The 14,845-nt window shown below is 50.4% G+C and overlaps 1 protein-coding gene across 10 annotated transcripts in view; it reads left to right on the top strand.

The window, feature by feature from the left end:
• ARNT2 (aryl hydrocarbon receptor nuclear translocator 2) overlaps positions 1–14,845 on the top strand; it is a 181,788-nt gene that overhangs the window by 148,569 nt on the left and 18,374 nt on the right. For all 10 annotated transcript variants that reach the window (XM_043489619.1, XM_043489621.1, XM_043489622.1 and 7 more), the window contains 3 exons: positions 205–356; positions 9,790–9,862; positions 11,066–11,189. In XM_043489619.1, the coding sequence (XP_043345554.1) occupies positions 205–356; positions 9,790–9,862; positions 11,066–11,189 (349 nt within the window). The remainder of the gene's footprint in view (positions 1–204; positions 357–9,789; positions 9,863–11,065; positions 11,190–14,845) is intronic.

Genomic DNA, 14,845 nt, shown 5'->3' with positions numbered 1-14,845 from the left:
CCCCAGTGCAGTGTCCCATCTCAAGGGGGAGTGGACTGAGCTTTCCCTGAGGGTGACCGCCCTCCCTCCGTGCCCGTCGTGGCCGTGATGCTCCTGCTCTGGGCTCCCGCTGGCCCCCGCCAAGCCAGCACTGCCTGCTGCCTCCCCGCTCTGTCTGGCACCTTCCTTCCTCCTGCTGACTTCCTTCTCCAAATGTTTGCTCAGGTGGTGAAGCTGAAAGGCCAAGTGCTGTCGGTCATGTATCGGTTCCGCACCAAGAACCGTGAGTGGGTGTTGATCCGCACCAGCAGCTTCACCTTCCAGAACCCGTATTCTGACGAGATCGAGTACATCATCTGCACCAACACCAATGTCAAGTACGTACCCGCCCGCCCCTCCCCAGGTCCCAGCCGGCGCTGGTGTTCCGGGCCGCTCTCCTCCCTGCAGGCTCCGGCTCTGCCGGCAGCTGCAGATCCCTGCAGGGGGCTAAGGAGCAGGACGAGGGGGAGATTGGCCCCTCTTCACTATCTCCTCCCCGGTCCCCCTTCTCAAGGCCCTCCTGATTGGGAACCCTCAGTGCTGACTGATGACCCTGGTGGTACTCCCTCTCCATCACACTGTCGGTCAGTTCAAGTTGCTCTGGTTTCCATGATCTTCTCCTCCCCGAGTGCAGGGCCCAGCAGAGTGGAGCTGGGGGCTTCCTTGGGGCTCCCTTCTGTGCCAGCTAAAGCCGGGAGGTAGAGGAGTGAGGCTGAGCCTCTTGGTAGTTCTGGGACGTGAGGGGGCAGGCGGCATGGGGATGAGCACCTCAGGGTTACAGGGCTTCTTGGCTGTCTGGTCACCGACTCAGTCCTCTGAGATCCTTGCTGGCTTTGCTGCTGTACCCTATGTGTGTTAACACATAGACCTGAGCTCCGGTCCTGGCCCCCAATTCCCTGCTGTGTGACCTTGACTGTGTCCCTTCATCTCTCAGCCTCTTTCCCCATTGGTGGAAGGGGTGATAACAACTCTCTCTCAGGTTCCCCGGAGGGTTTGATGAGGTCAGGCTTCTAGATACAGGCAGGTCACACCTCCTTTCTGGACTTATTCTCGAGGAAATATCAGAAGTCCAAAGAACCAACATGGACAAAGGCAAAATGATGTCCACATGCAAGGGAGCACGTGGAAGCTGTGCCCAGTTTTGGGGGTGGCAGGGGGGCAGGGCGTGAGACGAGCTTACATGGTGGGAACTGTGCCCATGCGTCCCCGTGTCTCCGGTCAGCGGCACTGCTGCCCTCCACTTTCCCAGGTTCCACACTAAGCTGTGGAGTCTGTCCCCAGCCTGGCCACCTCCCCGTCCTCATCTATGACAGCCCTCCTCGCTGGTCATCAACACCTCCAGGCCATCACTGTGAGTGACCTCCTAGCTTGCCCAGAGCTCTCATTGCCATCCCCGGCTCCCTGAGTTTGGTGGTTCCCGTCTGGGTCCCCAGAAGCAGCCTCCTTTCTAGCACCACCCTGAGTGTCTCAGCTTTGGCCCTGCTGCTGGACCACAAGGCACAGAGCTGGACAGATGGGTCCACACAAGACCCCTCAGAGGACCAGTGACCTGGGCTTCAGTCCCAGCTCCCACCTGGGCAAGTCACCTGCTCTTTCAAAGCCTCAGTTGCTCGTCTGTAAGATGGGGAGAATGACAGACCCCACCCACCCATCCACCCTTGGATCCTCAGTGTAGATGGTGCTTTTATATCTCTCTGGTGGAGCAGCAGCCCTGGGCGGTGGGATGGGGGGGTCTCCAGTGGTCATTACTGATTGGATAGAGGCAGCTCCATCCCCCCTGCCACGTGGCGCAGATGCACGGCAGTTTCGTGGCTTGTTCTCTGCCCGTTCCACCAGATTGGCTAAGCACGTGCTTGCTTCTAACTCTGGGCACATCGTGTTGTCTTCCAGCGAACAGGGAGCCAGGGCCATCTGCGTGAACCCCTCTTTGTTCATGTGGGTCTGTCTAGTCGCCTCCTCTCCTGCTCTGCTGGCTGCCAGCCAGGGCGAGGCCACCGTCTCCAAGGCCAACCCTCCACTTTCCTTCTAGCTCCTGGTACATCCTGTCTCCCATGGCCCAGTGCTTATCCAGTCACGCTACAGGTTTCCTCCAGAGGCCCTTACCTGGGCACATGCCTCCTGATCTTAGAAGACCCCTCTGTGGCCACCCTGCTTGCTTCCCTCCCTGCCCTGCCACGTGTTTGTATTGGACGCCCTCGCTGTTCATCTCTCCTTGACCTCCGAGAACCTGGTGTGGTACCAACTCTGCTAACTTGCCACCAGGGACCCCCATCAATAACCCGTTCTCACTGGTCACTTTTCCCCAACTGTCAGGCCATCTCCTCTCTCTTTACATCTTACTCCTTGACTCACCTGATGCTCTGACTTTTCTTACACCTCCTTCTCCTAGTCAAGACTTTCTTGGTGGTAAGAATAGCAGGAGTGAATCTAGTTAAGTTGTAGATCCACTAATGCAAAAAGGTAACATTTTTTTTTTTTTGCTGGGCCTGTGCCATGTGGGATCTTAGTTCCCTGACCAGGGATTGAACCCGCCCCCCCTTGACCACAGTGGAAGCATAGAGACTTAACCACTGGACCACCAGGGAAGTCCCATATCTTTATTGTTTTTTAATATCTGACTTTGTCCAGTCACTGCTTGGTAAACTTAGTCCAATGAAGGAGTTTTTGCTTTTCCCACTCTCCCCGACTTGGGCAGGAGAGGGAACAGAGTGTGGTGCCTGTTAGTGCTGGGCCTGTGTTCTGCCTGGCCTTGGAGAAAATGACAAAGCTTGAGAAACAGGAGGAAGAGTGAGACATGCAGAGTGCAGAATCTTGTAGCTCCTTCTTTGTTCAGCAGCATGGGGTGTAGAGGTGAGACACAGGCCGGACCTGCAGGGGCTTCTAGGATGAAGTAATAGGTGGGCTCATTGACCTGGAGCCGGGGTTGGGCAGCAGGAGCCCCACGGGATGAGGCTGAAATGAACAAGAAAGCAGGTCTGCTCAGCATCTGTTCAAACTGCAGCTCATCTGCAGGCTCGCCTTGCCCGTCCCAGCCCCACCAGCTACCTGTGCCTGGAGCTGTGGAGATGGGCCAGCCTGCCACCATGCCAGGCCATGGGCAGCATCCGAGAATGTCCACTGTTTTGATACTGACATATTAACCAGCTCTTAGTGATAGCTACATCCACTTATGATCCTGCCCCTTTTCTGTTTACCTCGTCTGCCTTCCTCCCCACACCTGGGCTCTCTCCTGGTCCTCCCTCTGCATGCGTGATGCCTGGTGTCCATGGCCTGATCCAGGAAACCTCGGAGGGTGTGATGTAAACAGCCCACCTGTCACTGAAGCCACTCACGTGCGGGCCGCGCTCAGCAGTAGAGAGCAGATTGCCAAGCTGGGGATCGGCAGAGTCCTCTGGATTTGGGGCAGAAGAACAGACTGAAGCTCTCCTTTTTGGGGTTTTGGTTGTTTTACATTTATAACTATTCTTTTTTTTTGTTTTGGTTTCACTGCATCTTCATTTCTATGCACGGGCTTTCTTTAGTTGTGGTGTGCAGGCTTCTTATTGCAGTGGCTTCTCTTGTTGCAGAGCATGAGCTCCAGAGTTCAAGCTTCAGTAGTTGTGGCGCACAGGCTTAGGTGCTCCAAGGCATGTGAAATCTTCCCAGACCCCTGTCCTGGGATCGAAACCATGTCCCCTGCATTGGCAGGTGGATTCTTAACCACTGGACCACCAGGGAAGTGTGCACCATGCTTCATTCACCTCCAACATGAGTACACGCTTCAGCACTCATAGTTGCATGCCTTGTAATGCAGCACAATGGATGGTCACTGAACACGTGTGCCAGGCGCCCAGTACTCTCAGGATGCCTCTGCTCTGGTCCCTGCCACCCCAGGTGTCTCCCATCACATGGAGAGTGTGAGAAGTGAGTGGCAGGAGGGAGGGAACGCAGGAGGGAGTAAAATGCCACAAGGAGGGCATGGGGGAGGCAAAGAATCAACAACTTCCACCCAGGGCCTCTGAGAACGCATCCCTGGCAGGTAGTGTCACAGGGGGGCCTGGAAGGAAAGGAAAGCCCCCTCCTCCTAAAAGCAGCCACAGGCAGAGGCTCTAACCTATTTTCCTGGAAGTCAGGCATCATGGACAAAACAGAGCACTCTGTCCCAGGGGTGTCCTTACATCTCTTCTCAGAACGATTGCTGCCCGCAGCTCACTGAGGTTGGACCGGGTGAGGAGCTCCCTCCGCACACAGACTCACAGCAGAGGCTGAACTAGTGTCTGCTGGCCTTTAAGGCCCTCTGCGTGAGGATGTAGCAAATGTTGCCTGTGGACAGTAGAGGGCAGTGACAGCCATCATGTGAACAGTCTGGCTTCCAGTTTGTACCTGCCCGTCCTCGCCAGCAATAGGCAGACTTATTGTGGAAACGTTCTTTCATGCTCTCTGCCTGTGGGGGGGACAGGGGAAATTGCAAACCCAGTTGCATTCAGTCCGGAGCATCCAAAAGAAACATCCTAGGGAAACAGAGTGTGAATGGTTAACATTTGAAGCTGCTGAAAGGGAGGCCTCTTTGTCCCCCACTTGCCTGTTTTCCTATTACTTTGAGGCAGGAAAAGGGAAAGTCCAGAAAACACAGGCTCCCGTTTTACATGCTGGAGGCCCAGCTTTGAAAAGTGCCCGCGTCCGGGTGTCTGGGAATGGACACCATCAGGAAGACACGCCGTGGGCTGCCGCTAAGCAGGGGTCATTGGCATGACTCAGGCGCTGTGTCTTCCTGTGTCCCACTTCTTAACAGGGGATGGAAGGCATTCCTTCACATCTGCTGGGGCTGAGCACGCGCCCTCCTGTGCGACCACCCCTTACAGAGTCCCTGCGGGTCTACATGACCACAGCTTCCTGTTGTGCTGGTGTGTGTGTGTGTCCTTGAAACTCCACGGTCCCCATATCTTCCGGGAGGGCTTCCTGGGGGGTCCAGCCTACCTGGCTGGTAGTTGGCAGGATGTGAGAGCAGAGAGTAAAAGGAAGCAAAGAAAACCTACAGGGAAGGTGTCGCTCCTGGTCTGTGCAGTTTAGTGAGGAAGGAGCCGAAACACCCTGTCGAATCACTAAGCCCCATCTTATCTTGGGTCCCGCCCTCTCGTCCACCTGCAGCAGACAGCTGGCAGAGAGCCGGGACCCACGGATTCTGTCTGGGGTCCTCTCTGGCCCACCTCCTGCTCCTCTACTTCTGCCTCCATCAAGGCTTCGCCATCTCCCAGGTGACCATCCATCATCCCCACTGGTCGGTTCTCCCTGCCTTCCGTCTGGCCCTGGAAGCATCTCTCTAAAACCACACTCAGGCTGCTCCCTGTCCCGGATCATACCAGTTCTGAAACCTTTCACAGGCACCCAGAGCCCTTCACAGCGAGCATGCAGATGGTGCTCAATCCGTGGGGGTGAGGGGACAGGATATTATTATCCTTGCTCTGGTCAGCTGAGCTCTCCCGCCCCCGCCACCCTGCTGGCTCTGAGCTGGATTCCCATTACTCCCAGGGGTATGATGGCAGACTGCCCCCGACAGCCCCCCTAATGGCTGGTTGCTCACTTACTCTGGCGGAGTAAAAACCTCTGCCCTGGGAGCATCAGAGATAATTGACAGCATCTGCCAGCGTGCTGTACCTCCTGATGCAGCCAGGCCACTCTGACAGGAAGCCGGTGCTTGGTGTGTCTGCGGATCATTAGCTCTGGGCCCCCAGCTAATGGGTGGTGGGCGGGGGCAGCAGTCTGTGGAACGGGATCCGGTTCCCTTCTGTGTGCTGTCGGTCAGCTTTCAGCCCAGCCACCCTGTTTCTCCCTCTCTGGAATTTGCAAGCACACCAAGGTTTATTTTCATTCCATTGCCATGAAATGTCCGAGAAAGCTCCTCAGACCGCTTCTCAGGATGAGGCGGCCCTCGGGTCAGCACTTCTTCCCCACGCGCTCAGCTGCGGAAGCGGAAGCCAAAGGCCCAAACTGAGCATCTCATGTCCAGACCACAGGGACAGTGAGGTTGGCATCCTGGGTCTTTGCCAGCCAGGCCTGAGACTTTGTTTTCTTTCTATATCCTAGCAAAAGTCACTGTCTGTGGTCTTAGAGCCCCCAGAGCTCAACAGAGCAGAGAGCAGACGCCCATTGTAATACCTCTGGCTCTGATCACGTCTGATCATGCTTCTGTGCTAACTAAAGCCCTCGCCCTCCTCCATGCATCACAGACACACACCAGGGCGCACAGCTGGGCAAGTGGAAAGGGCTGGGTTTCTGCCTCATTCATCCCACGCACCAGGCCCCCCGGCACAGCAGCACAGCTGCCCACTCATCAAGATTCTGTGCTTGGGCTGGACACCAGGGCTGAACCACGAGGTAGGAGTGGTTCTCATATCCTGGAAAACCTTCTGTGTTCAAGGTTGAGCATTTGAAAGCTTATGAAAGGAAGAGGGGGGTGGTTCATGGATTCCTGCCCTGGAAGGGAGCTCACTGCTACAAAAATCCCACAAAAATCCCAAAGAACAGGTTTTTGTTTTCTCCTACCTGGTGGCTCAGGACGGTGTCTTGGGCTCACAGCTCTGGGATGGGATGCGTGGAAAGGTGGTTCCTATTAAATCTTTGGGATGGAGTGCAGGGGCTGATGCAAGACACACTTGGTTTTGAATCCTGGGTTTGCCATACTGACCAGTGTCACCCTGGGCACGTCATTGAACTCTATGAGCCTCAGTTTCTTTATCTGTAAAATGGGACGTTTTGCAGAGATGTGAAAACGTTGATGAGGTTCTGACTCAGTACCACACTTGGATTTTAGAGGGCGTGCCAATGAGAGATGAGGGTGCCTGCAAGATGTAAATCAAAGTTAAACACAAAGCTGTCAAATCAGAATCAGAAAATACAGAAAGTTGTCATTTTTCAATAGATTATATCAATTCTTTAAAATGTTTTTGAAATGTCCATTTTTTTGAAAATTATTTTTAGTGCTCCTGTTTCCTGGTGTTACTGGGCTTAGGCTGCCTGGTGGGCAGTCACATGGTGTTGGTTTTATTGTTAAGCTTTTCTCCAGGCTCTCACGCCAAGGTTGGGAGACATACTGCGGACTTCCCAGGTGGCTCAGTGGTGAAGAATCCACCTGCCAATGCAGAAGACACTGGTACCATCCCTGGGTTGGGAAGATCCCCTGGAGAAGGAAATGGCAACCCACTCCAGTATTCTTGCCTGGAGAATTCCGTGGACAGAGGAGACTGGCAGGCTGCAGTCCACGGGGTCACAAAAAGTCAGACACGACTGAGCAACTAACACTTTCACGCTTTTCACTTTCTGATAGAACCTCCCTTCTTCCTGTGTTGTGATCTCTAACTCAGCATACTGCCATTGTTTTTGCCAACTTACCTGTCTGCCCCTGGAGGCTGTCAGCTCCCCAAGGCCAGAGACCACATAAGTTCTGAGTTATCTTTTCTCTCCAGTGCCTGGCAGACACTTGGCATAGATAGCTCAGCACACTTCACTGAAGACATGGCTCACCTGGGCTTAGTTCTTTTTTTTTTTCCTGGCTGCACTTGGAGGCACATGGGATCTTACTTCCCTAACCAGGGACCGAACCCACGCCCCCTGCATTGACAACTCGGTGTCTTAACCACTAGGCCACCAGGGAAATCCTGCCAAGCTTAGTTTTAAATAAACTATTCACTGGGTCTTCCAACTAGGTGGGGTCCTCTTTTAAGATGTCTTCTCTTGTAGGGGGCACACACGCTAGGGGCCCCAGTTAAAAGGAGTGGCTGGAGGTGTAAACAGTGTTTAGATTGTACACCTCTGAATGCTGAGGAAAAGAGTTGAGAACCACAATTTAAGTTATTTTGTGTTTGTCCAAAGCAGAATTGGAACTCAAACTGGGAGTCGTAGGGAGGTGCGTATGTGCTAAGTCGCTTCGGTTGTCTCCAACTCTTTCGAACCCATGGATTGTAGCCTGCCAGGCTCCTCTGTCCATGAGATTTCCCATGCAAAAATACTGGAGTGGGTAGCCATTCCCTCCTCCAGGGGATTTTCCCAATCTAGCGATTGAACCCAGGTCTCTTGCATTGGCAGGCGGATTCTTCACTGTCTAAGCCACCTGGGAGTTTTAAATATAAAGGGGGTTTTAAATATCTCTATCCCAAGGACTGTAAGCTTACGTTGTGAGGCTAACATGGTCCATATGAGTGCAGACTCTGAGCAGAAAGCCCTCTGACCAGCATCTTTGCTCTCCCCCTGACCCAATCACACCGCTCCCCCCCGGGAGCCCTCCAGGTCCTCAGATGCTGATTCAGGTTGAGACTGTTCAGCAGCGGCCCCTCTGCAGGGACCTGCTCCCTAACTGAGCTGGTCCACAGCTGCCCTGCCTCTCCGTCCGCTCCAGGGAGGGTCTCATGGGCTCTCCTCCGTACACCTCAGGCCGCAAGTGAAGGGTGCAGGGGATCTGTGAGCTGTTCTTGCTGCAGTCCTGCCTGCCACCTTCCCGTCCCTGGTGTGGCCAGGGTTGACAAAGGGACACCCTAGCATCATTCATACTTTCATAGTGAAAATGAACACAGAAAATCTTTACAGTTAATGCAAGGACTTAAGATTTTTTTTTTCCATGTTCCAAATCTCACTCAGTCACACAGGGTGTAACGTTTGTAGCTGTAATCACAGCATCCGTAACATTTGGTGCTCAACTTTTCCGCACACTCTTGTCACACCTTGTGGTGTTTCCAGTCTTCCCTGTGGCCACCGCTGCTGACCGTGTTTACTCAGCAAATGAATAGATGTGGTTTACAAAGCCGCTCCCCTGTCACAGCCAGCTGTGCGGGGACAGCTCTTGTTTCCTGCCCCTGAATCATTTCCTTAGCACAGCCCCTGCTGCAGAGCGACCACCTGCAAGGCTGTGACCGCAGCCGCCCTTTCTGATGTGGCCTCCGTCCTGTTTTCCGAGAAGACTGCGTCCACACAGGCTTCTCTTGCAGGGTGTGAGCGGGATAGTTTCAGTACCATGCCAGCACACTGCGCACTTTTACCAACTCAGTAGGTGAAAAATTGTACTTTGAGATTATTTTAATTTGCGCTTATTTTGCTTATTTTAATGGTGAAAATATTTCCCTACTTGCTCATTATATGTATATAATATATATATTTATGTATTATTGTTGTTTAGTCGTGAAGCCATGTCCGACTCTTTTGCCACCACATGGACTGTAGCCCTCTAGGCTCCTCTGTCCATGGGCTTTCCCAGCAAGAAATCCCATTTCCTTCTTTAGGAGATCTTCCTGACCCAGGGATCAAACCTATGTCTCTTGCGTGTCCTGTGTTAGCAGGCAGGTTCTTTACCAGCTGAGCCACCAGGGAAACAAAAGCAACTATACTCAATAAAATTGACTGTTTAAAAAAAACCCACTTATTTCCTAAATATTGGCAACCTAAGCCAGGTTTGATCCCTGGGTCAGGAAGACCTCCCCTCCTCCCAGAGGAGGAAACAGAAACCCACTCCAGTATTCTTGCCTGGAGCATCCCGTGGACAGAGGAACCTGGCGGGCTACAGTCCATGGGGTTGAAAAGAGTCAGACACCACTGATCGACTAGCACTTTCACTTTCCAACTTACAATATAAGACTTGGAGCCTTGATTTGGAACATGAAGAAATAAAATCAGTCAAAACTGAAAACGATTTAGAGATCCAACGGTTGTCACCTGCTGTGCCCTTGGGGAGCAAGGGACATTCAGGTTCCACCCTGTCACCCCCACATCTATTTTTCCTGACTCTGCTGACCCCTTGTTTCACAGGCAGCTCCAGCAGCAGCAGGCAGAGCTGGAAGTGCACCAGAGAGACGGGCTGTCATCGTACGACTTGTCGCAGGTGAATTTCTGGAAAACGCTTTCCCAATTAGAACTGTCTCCAACCAAAAGACTGCAGACTAAATCCCCTCAGCCCAGCAGGTGCTGTGGCTCCCTCCACCCACACTGCAGAAAGCATTTTGGGCCCCATAGAGTGTGTGTGTGCAGTGGAGGTCTACCGTGACTCTTCCATGCAGAACTGAGCCATGCAGAGTGTAGAACGCAAGTGTTGGGAGCTGCGGTCAGCCAGTACAGTAAGTTCCCTCCATACAGAGTTCAAGCTATGAGCTTTCAAAGATGCAAATGTGGGTTTGCATATCCAACCGCATGAGTTAGTTCTCATGTCTGGCGTACACTATCATGTGTGTACAGCATGTACAGTGGTTGTGCCTGTGTGTATTTTACTGTACAGTACTATATAGAGGACAGCAGTGCAGTGTCTATTTCAAGCCCAGGGTGTCGGGAAGCAAGCATAAAAGCAGTGATGATGTAGCTGGTGCTCCTGTACTTTTTAAGGTACTGTACTGTAAGATTAAAAATGTTCTCTTAATTTTTTGTGCAGATATGTGTGAAAAGTATTATAAACCTATGAGAGTAAAGTACTATATAGCCGAGTGTGTTAGTTGGGCACCTAGACTAACTTTGTCAGACTTACAAGCAAATTGGTCTTGTGAACATGCTCTCAGAACAGAACTGGTTCGTATGTAAGGGACTTACTGGTACTGAGATCCAGAGGCTGTGTGGGAACTCGGAGACCACCCAGCTCTGAACCTTGTCAGCCCTGCAGCCTTTACGCTGCCCCTCCCACCTTTAATCTGCACCCCAATGTTCTCAGGGCACCTCTTCCTGGCCATCTCCTCAGGCCCCCCTCCTTCCCTTCTCCTTCCGCCTCTTCTCACTGCTTCTGGCCTTAGAGAAACTGAAGCTTGTGTTGATACTTGGCGTCTCACTCCAATTAAACTTTATGTTCACTTTCCCTGATATTTAGACTAAGTTGATCATTTTTATTTCTCTCTCTCCAAGTGATCGGTGGAACTCCAGTGAGCCTTCTGTGACCCCTTGTTCACACCCACACCTGTGTGTTCTAGGCTTTCACATATACAAAACTCCCTGCCCTACCCAGCACCCCAGCCTGAGATGCCAGCGATTCCGAGGGAGGGGAAACTGGTGTGTCTGTTCTGCCCCTCACACCCAGGGATGCTGTTGTGTTTTCATTTGCAAACAGGTGCCTGTCCCCAACCTACCAGCCGGGGTTCATGATGCAGGGAAGTCTGTGGAAAAGGCAGATGCAATCTTTTCCCAGGAAAGAGATCCACGGTTTGCCGAAATGTTTGCAGGAATCAGTGCATGTAAGTTCCCAAAGAGTGCTGACGTGGTGGGATGGTGGGGTTTATAGTCGCCACAAGCCAGCTGGAGGCAGCCACCCTTGAGGGTGAATTTACGGTGACTGCTGCAAGGTGTAAAAGGAACACAAAATTCAGGGGTCCTAATGCATCCTCTCTATTCTCAAACTCACCTCTCATTTACCTGTTACCTGGGGCAACCACCTGACATCTCATGGGCCTCTGACAAACACCTGGGCCTCTGACATCTCATCTTCAAAATTTGAGGAATTGGAGTAAATGAGCTCTATTCATCATGGTACAGTTTAGTATTATCAAGCCAAAGACATGTCCCTATTTTTAAAAAATGTTAATCTCTAATGTAGAGAGGACCATATTTTAAAATAAAAATATGCATAAAAAGGAAAGTAAAAATTATCCAGTATCCTACCACATAGATTTAATCTTTTTTAACTTTTTAAAGCTTGTCCTTTTTGTCTTTCTACACATTGTTGTTGTTCGGTTGCTAAGTTGTGTCTGACTCTTTGCAATCTCCTGGGCTGCAGCACACCAGGTTTCCCTGTCCTTCACTATCTCCCAGAGCTTGCTCAAACTCATGTCCATTGAGTCAGTGATGCCATACAACCATCTCATCCTCCGTCTCCTGCTTCTCTTCCTGGCCTCAACCTTTCCTGGCATCAGGAACTTTTCCAATGTGTCAGCTCTTCGTATCACGTGGCCAAAGTATTGGAGCTTCAGCTTCAGCATCAGTCCTTCCAATGGATATTCAGGGTTGATTTCCTTTAGGACTGACTGGCTTGATCTTGATGTTCAAGGCCAAACAACGAACATGGAGGGAGCACAGCGCCCCCTCCAGCAGGAGACAGCTGGGTTAAAGATTTACTGAGCATGGCCCTGCCCATCAGAGCAAGATCGTTTTCTCCACATATGAATTCTTTTTATATACAGAATTGAGCTCATACTTTTTGGTAGCTTACTTTTTCACATGTCTATTACAACCATCTTTCTAGGTTATTAAATAATCTGCATTGTTACTGCCTGCATAGTGTTCCAATGTATGAGTGTTCATAAATCATCGTTTGTGGTGGTCACCAAGGTGTCCACCTGTGTTAGTGTCACTATTAGAGAAAGTGGTACCATTCATGGGACTTCCCTGATGTCCAGTGGTTCGGACCCAGTGCTTGCACAACAAGGGTTGCAGGTTCAATCCCTGGTCAGGGAACTAAGATCCCTACTTGCTGCACGGCGCAGCCAAAAAAATAAATAATAAAACGATATAAGAAATTTTATAAAGAAACAAAATGGTGCTGCCAAAGTTCAGGTGTCACATGGAACCCACTTGTGTAGCCGCCTCACTCGCCCACTCAGACTCCCACTGAGATCAGCAACATATAAAACTTGGAAATGTTGTTGTCAGTTCCAAAATTCAGGAAAAAAGATTCCATTTTCATGGGATCAGCGAGGTACAGCACAACTGGGATCAGTTTAGGGAGATACCAGCCGACTCATGCCACAGAATCGTGGGAAATGCAAAAAAGGGACAGGACCCCAGTGCCTCCCAGGACCAAGGAGCAGGGACGGCGTGGCCCAGGGGAGGACAGAGAGGCCCTTGGCAGGTCCCAGTCCTTCTGTCAGCTCGTGGGGTGGAAGACCCCAGCCCTTATTCCCACGTGGCTGGGGACCAGATGCTAAGAAAGCAGGAAGCTACCTGAACGGGTGGCTCAGATGGTAAAGATTCCATCTGCAGTGCGGGAGACCTGGGTTTGATCCCTGCGTTGAGAAGATCCCCTGGAGGAGGGCATGGCAACCCACTCCAGTATTCTTGCCTGGAGAACCCCATGGACAGAGAAGCCTGGTGGTCATAGTCCATGGGGTCACAAAGAGTTGGACACGACTGACTGACTACGCACAGCACAGCCTGAGCTGAGGGCAGCAGGTGCCAGCACAGCACAGCGTCCAGCCCCGAGCAGAGGACAGACCTGTTAGCATGACGCGAGGGCTCCCTGCTGGTGCTCCCCCTCCTCCCCATCGCGGGTCATCCACATGTGCCAGCTGCCCACAGCAGTATTTCCTCCACTTTCATAGAGAGATGTGGTTTCATCCAGCAAGAGGAAACAATCCCACATCTCACTGGTTCCTCTTCCTCTCAGATAAGCCTGAAATATTTGGCCACACCCACAGCATTTCTGGGAAATCCTTTTGAAATTTTAATATTGTACAGACATAGACATCTTCCCATAGAGATGACAAAATAGAAAAAAAAAGTTAACAGAAAAGGAAAAATAAGGGGAAGGAAAATACATAATCTCAAAATTTTTCCAGCAACCGAGCTGCTTTCCTATATGAAAAAGCAATAGAGAGTTGGCTCAGTGGTTAAGAATCCACTGTTCCATGCAGGGGACGTGGGTTCGATCCCTGGTCAGGGAACTAAGATCCCACACACAACGGAGCAACTAAGCCCACGTGCTAGAAATACTGAGCCCTCACACTCCGGAGTTTGTGCTCCACAATAAGAGAAGCCCTAGTGCCTCAACTAGAGAAAAAACCCGCACATCACAAGGAAGACCCAGTGCAGCCAAAAAAAGGAACAGAAGGACCTTCTCAGATATGTGCCATCTACTTATACTTCCTGGAAAAAATGACTTGCAGGAGAAGTCATTGTGAAATGAATCAAAATACAGAACACAAGATTGGAAATGATAGGTTGGAAAAGCAGCAGCAATGAAAAAGTGAAACTAGTGACATGTAGAATTAATATAAAAATTGTTAGAAGATACAAAAGATATTTAAAAATAAAAACCCAAGTCAAATCAGTTCAGCAAAAATACATACTTTGGGTGAGGGGACTAACAACCAAAATTTCTCATCAGTCTATACTATTTTATCTCTGACATTTACAAAGATATATAACTTCAAGTATTTAAACATAACTACTAATGAATGGTAAAAAGAAAGAAAAAAAAAAAGGAAAGGAAAGAGGTCTCACTGCCAAACCATTTCCAAGAAAAGACAAGGACATTTTTAGCAACTTGCAAAATACTTAGAAGAAAAATAAAGTGAAATAGCAAGAAACTATGAATAGCATGAGTAGTGCAATAAGTTGATGCCCAAGGGCTCCTGACTGATAGTTCTGGAATAATTGGATAGTTCTGGAATGGTATGCCCCCCAAAAATGATATTACCATAACAAAATGAAACTATTTAACCTGGAAGAGTTGATGGTGATGATGCTCCAAAACCAAGGAGGAAAGCAGAGGTGTTGACCTTGCCACACAAAGAAAAGTTAGAGCGTTCAGTGGGCAAAGAAGCTTATTTTATATAGATAAAAGGTGGAACCTAAAAATGAAGATACATCATGAACATTGAAATGTGAAATCCAAAAATAGTCTGAAACACAAGAGATCCTGATAAAGCCAAATTGCAGTGGAAGATTTCAATATGCCTTTCTCCATCTCTAACAACTCATGTAGCTCAAAGTAATAAAAAAGATATAGAAAATTAAAAATTATATATATATATAATTTTAAGTGTATGCGTGCTCAGTCGTGTCTGACTCTTTGCAACCCCATGAATGATAGCCTACTAGACTCCTCTGTCCATGGGATTTCCCAGACAAGAATACTGGAGTGGGTTGCTATTTCCTCCTCCAGGGGATCTTCCCA

Source organism: Cervus canadensis, chromosome 17 (assembly GCF_019320065.1).
Source record: "Cervus canadensis isolate Bull #8, Minnesota chromosome 17, ASM1932006v1, whole genome shotgun sequence".
Taxonomy (NCBI): Eukaryota; Metazoa; Chordata; class Mammalia; order Artiodactyla; family Cervidae; genus Cervus; species Cervus canadensis.
Note: the sequence above shows the minus strand (reverse complement) of the source record. Positions and strands in the feature narration are given on the sequence as shown.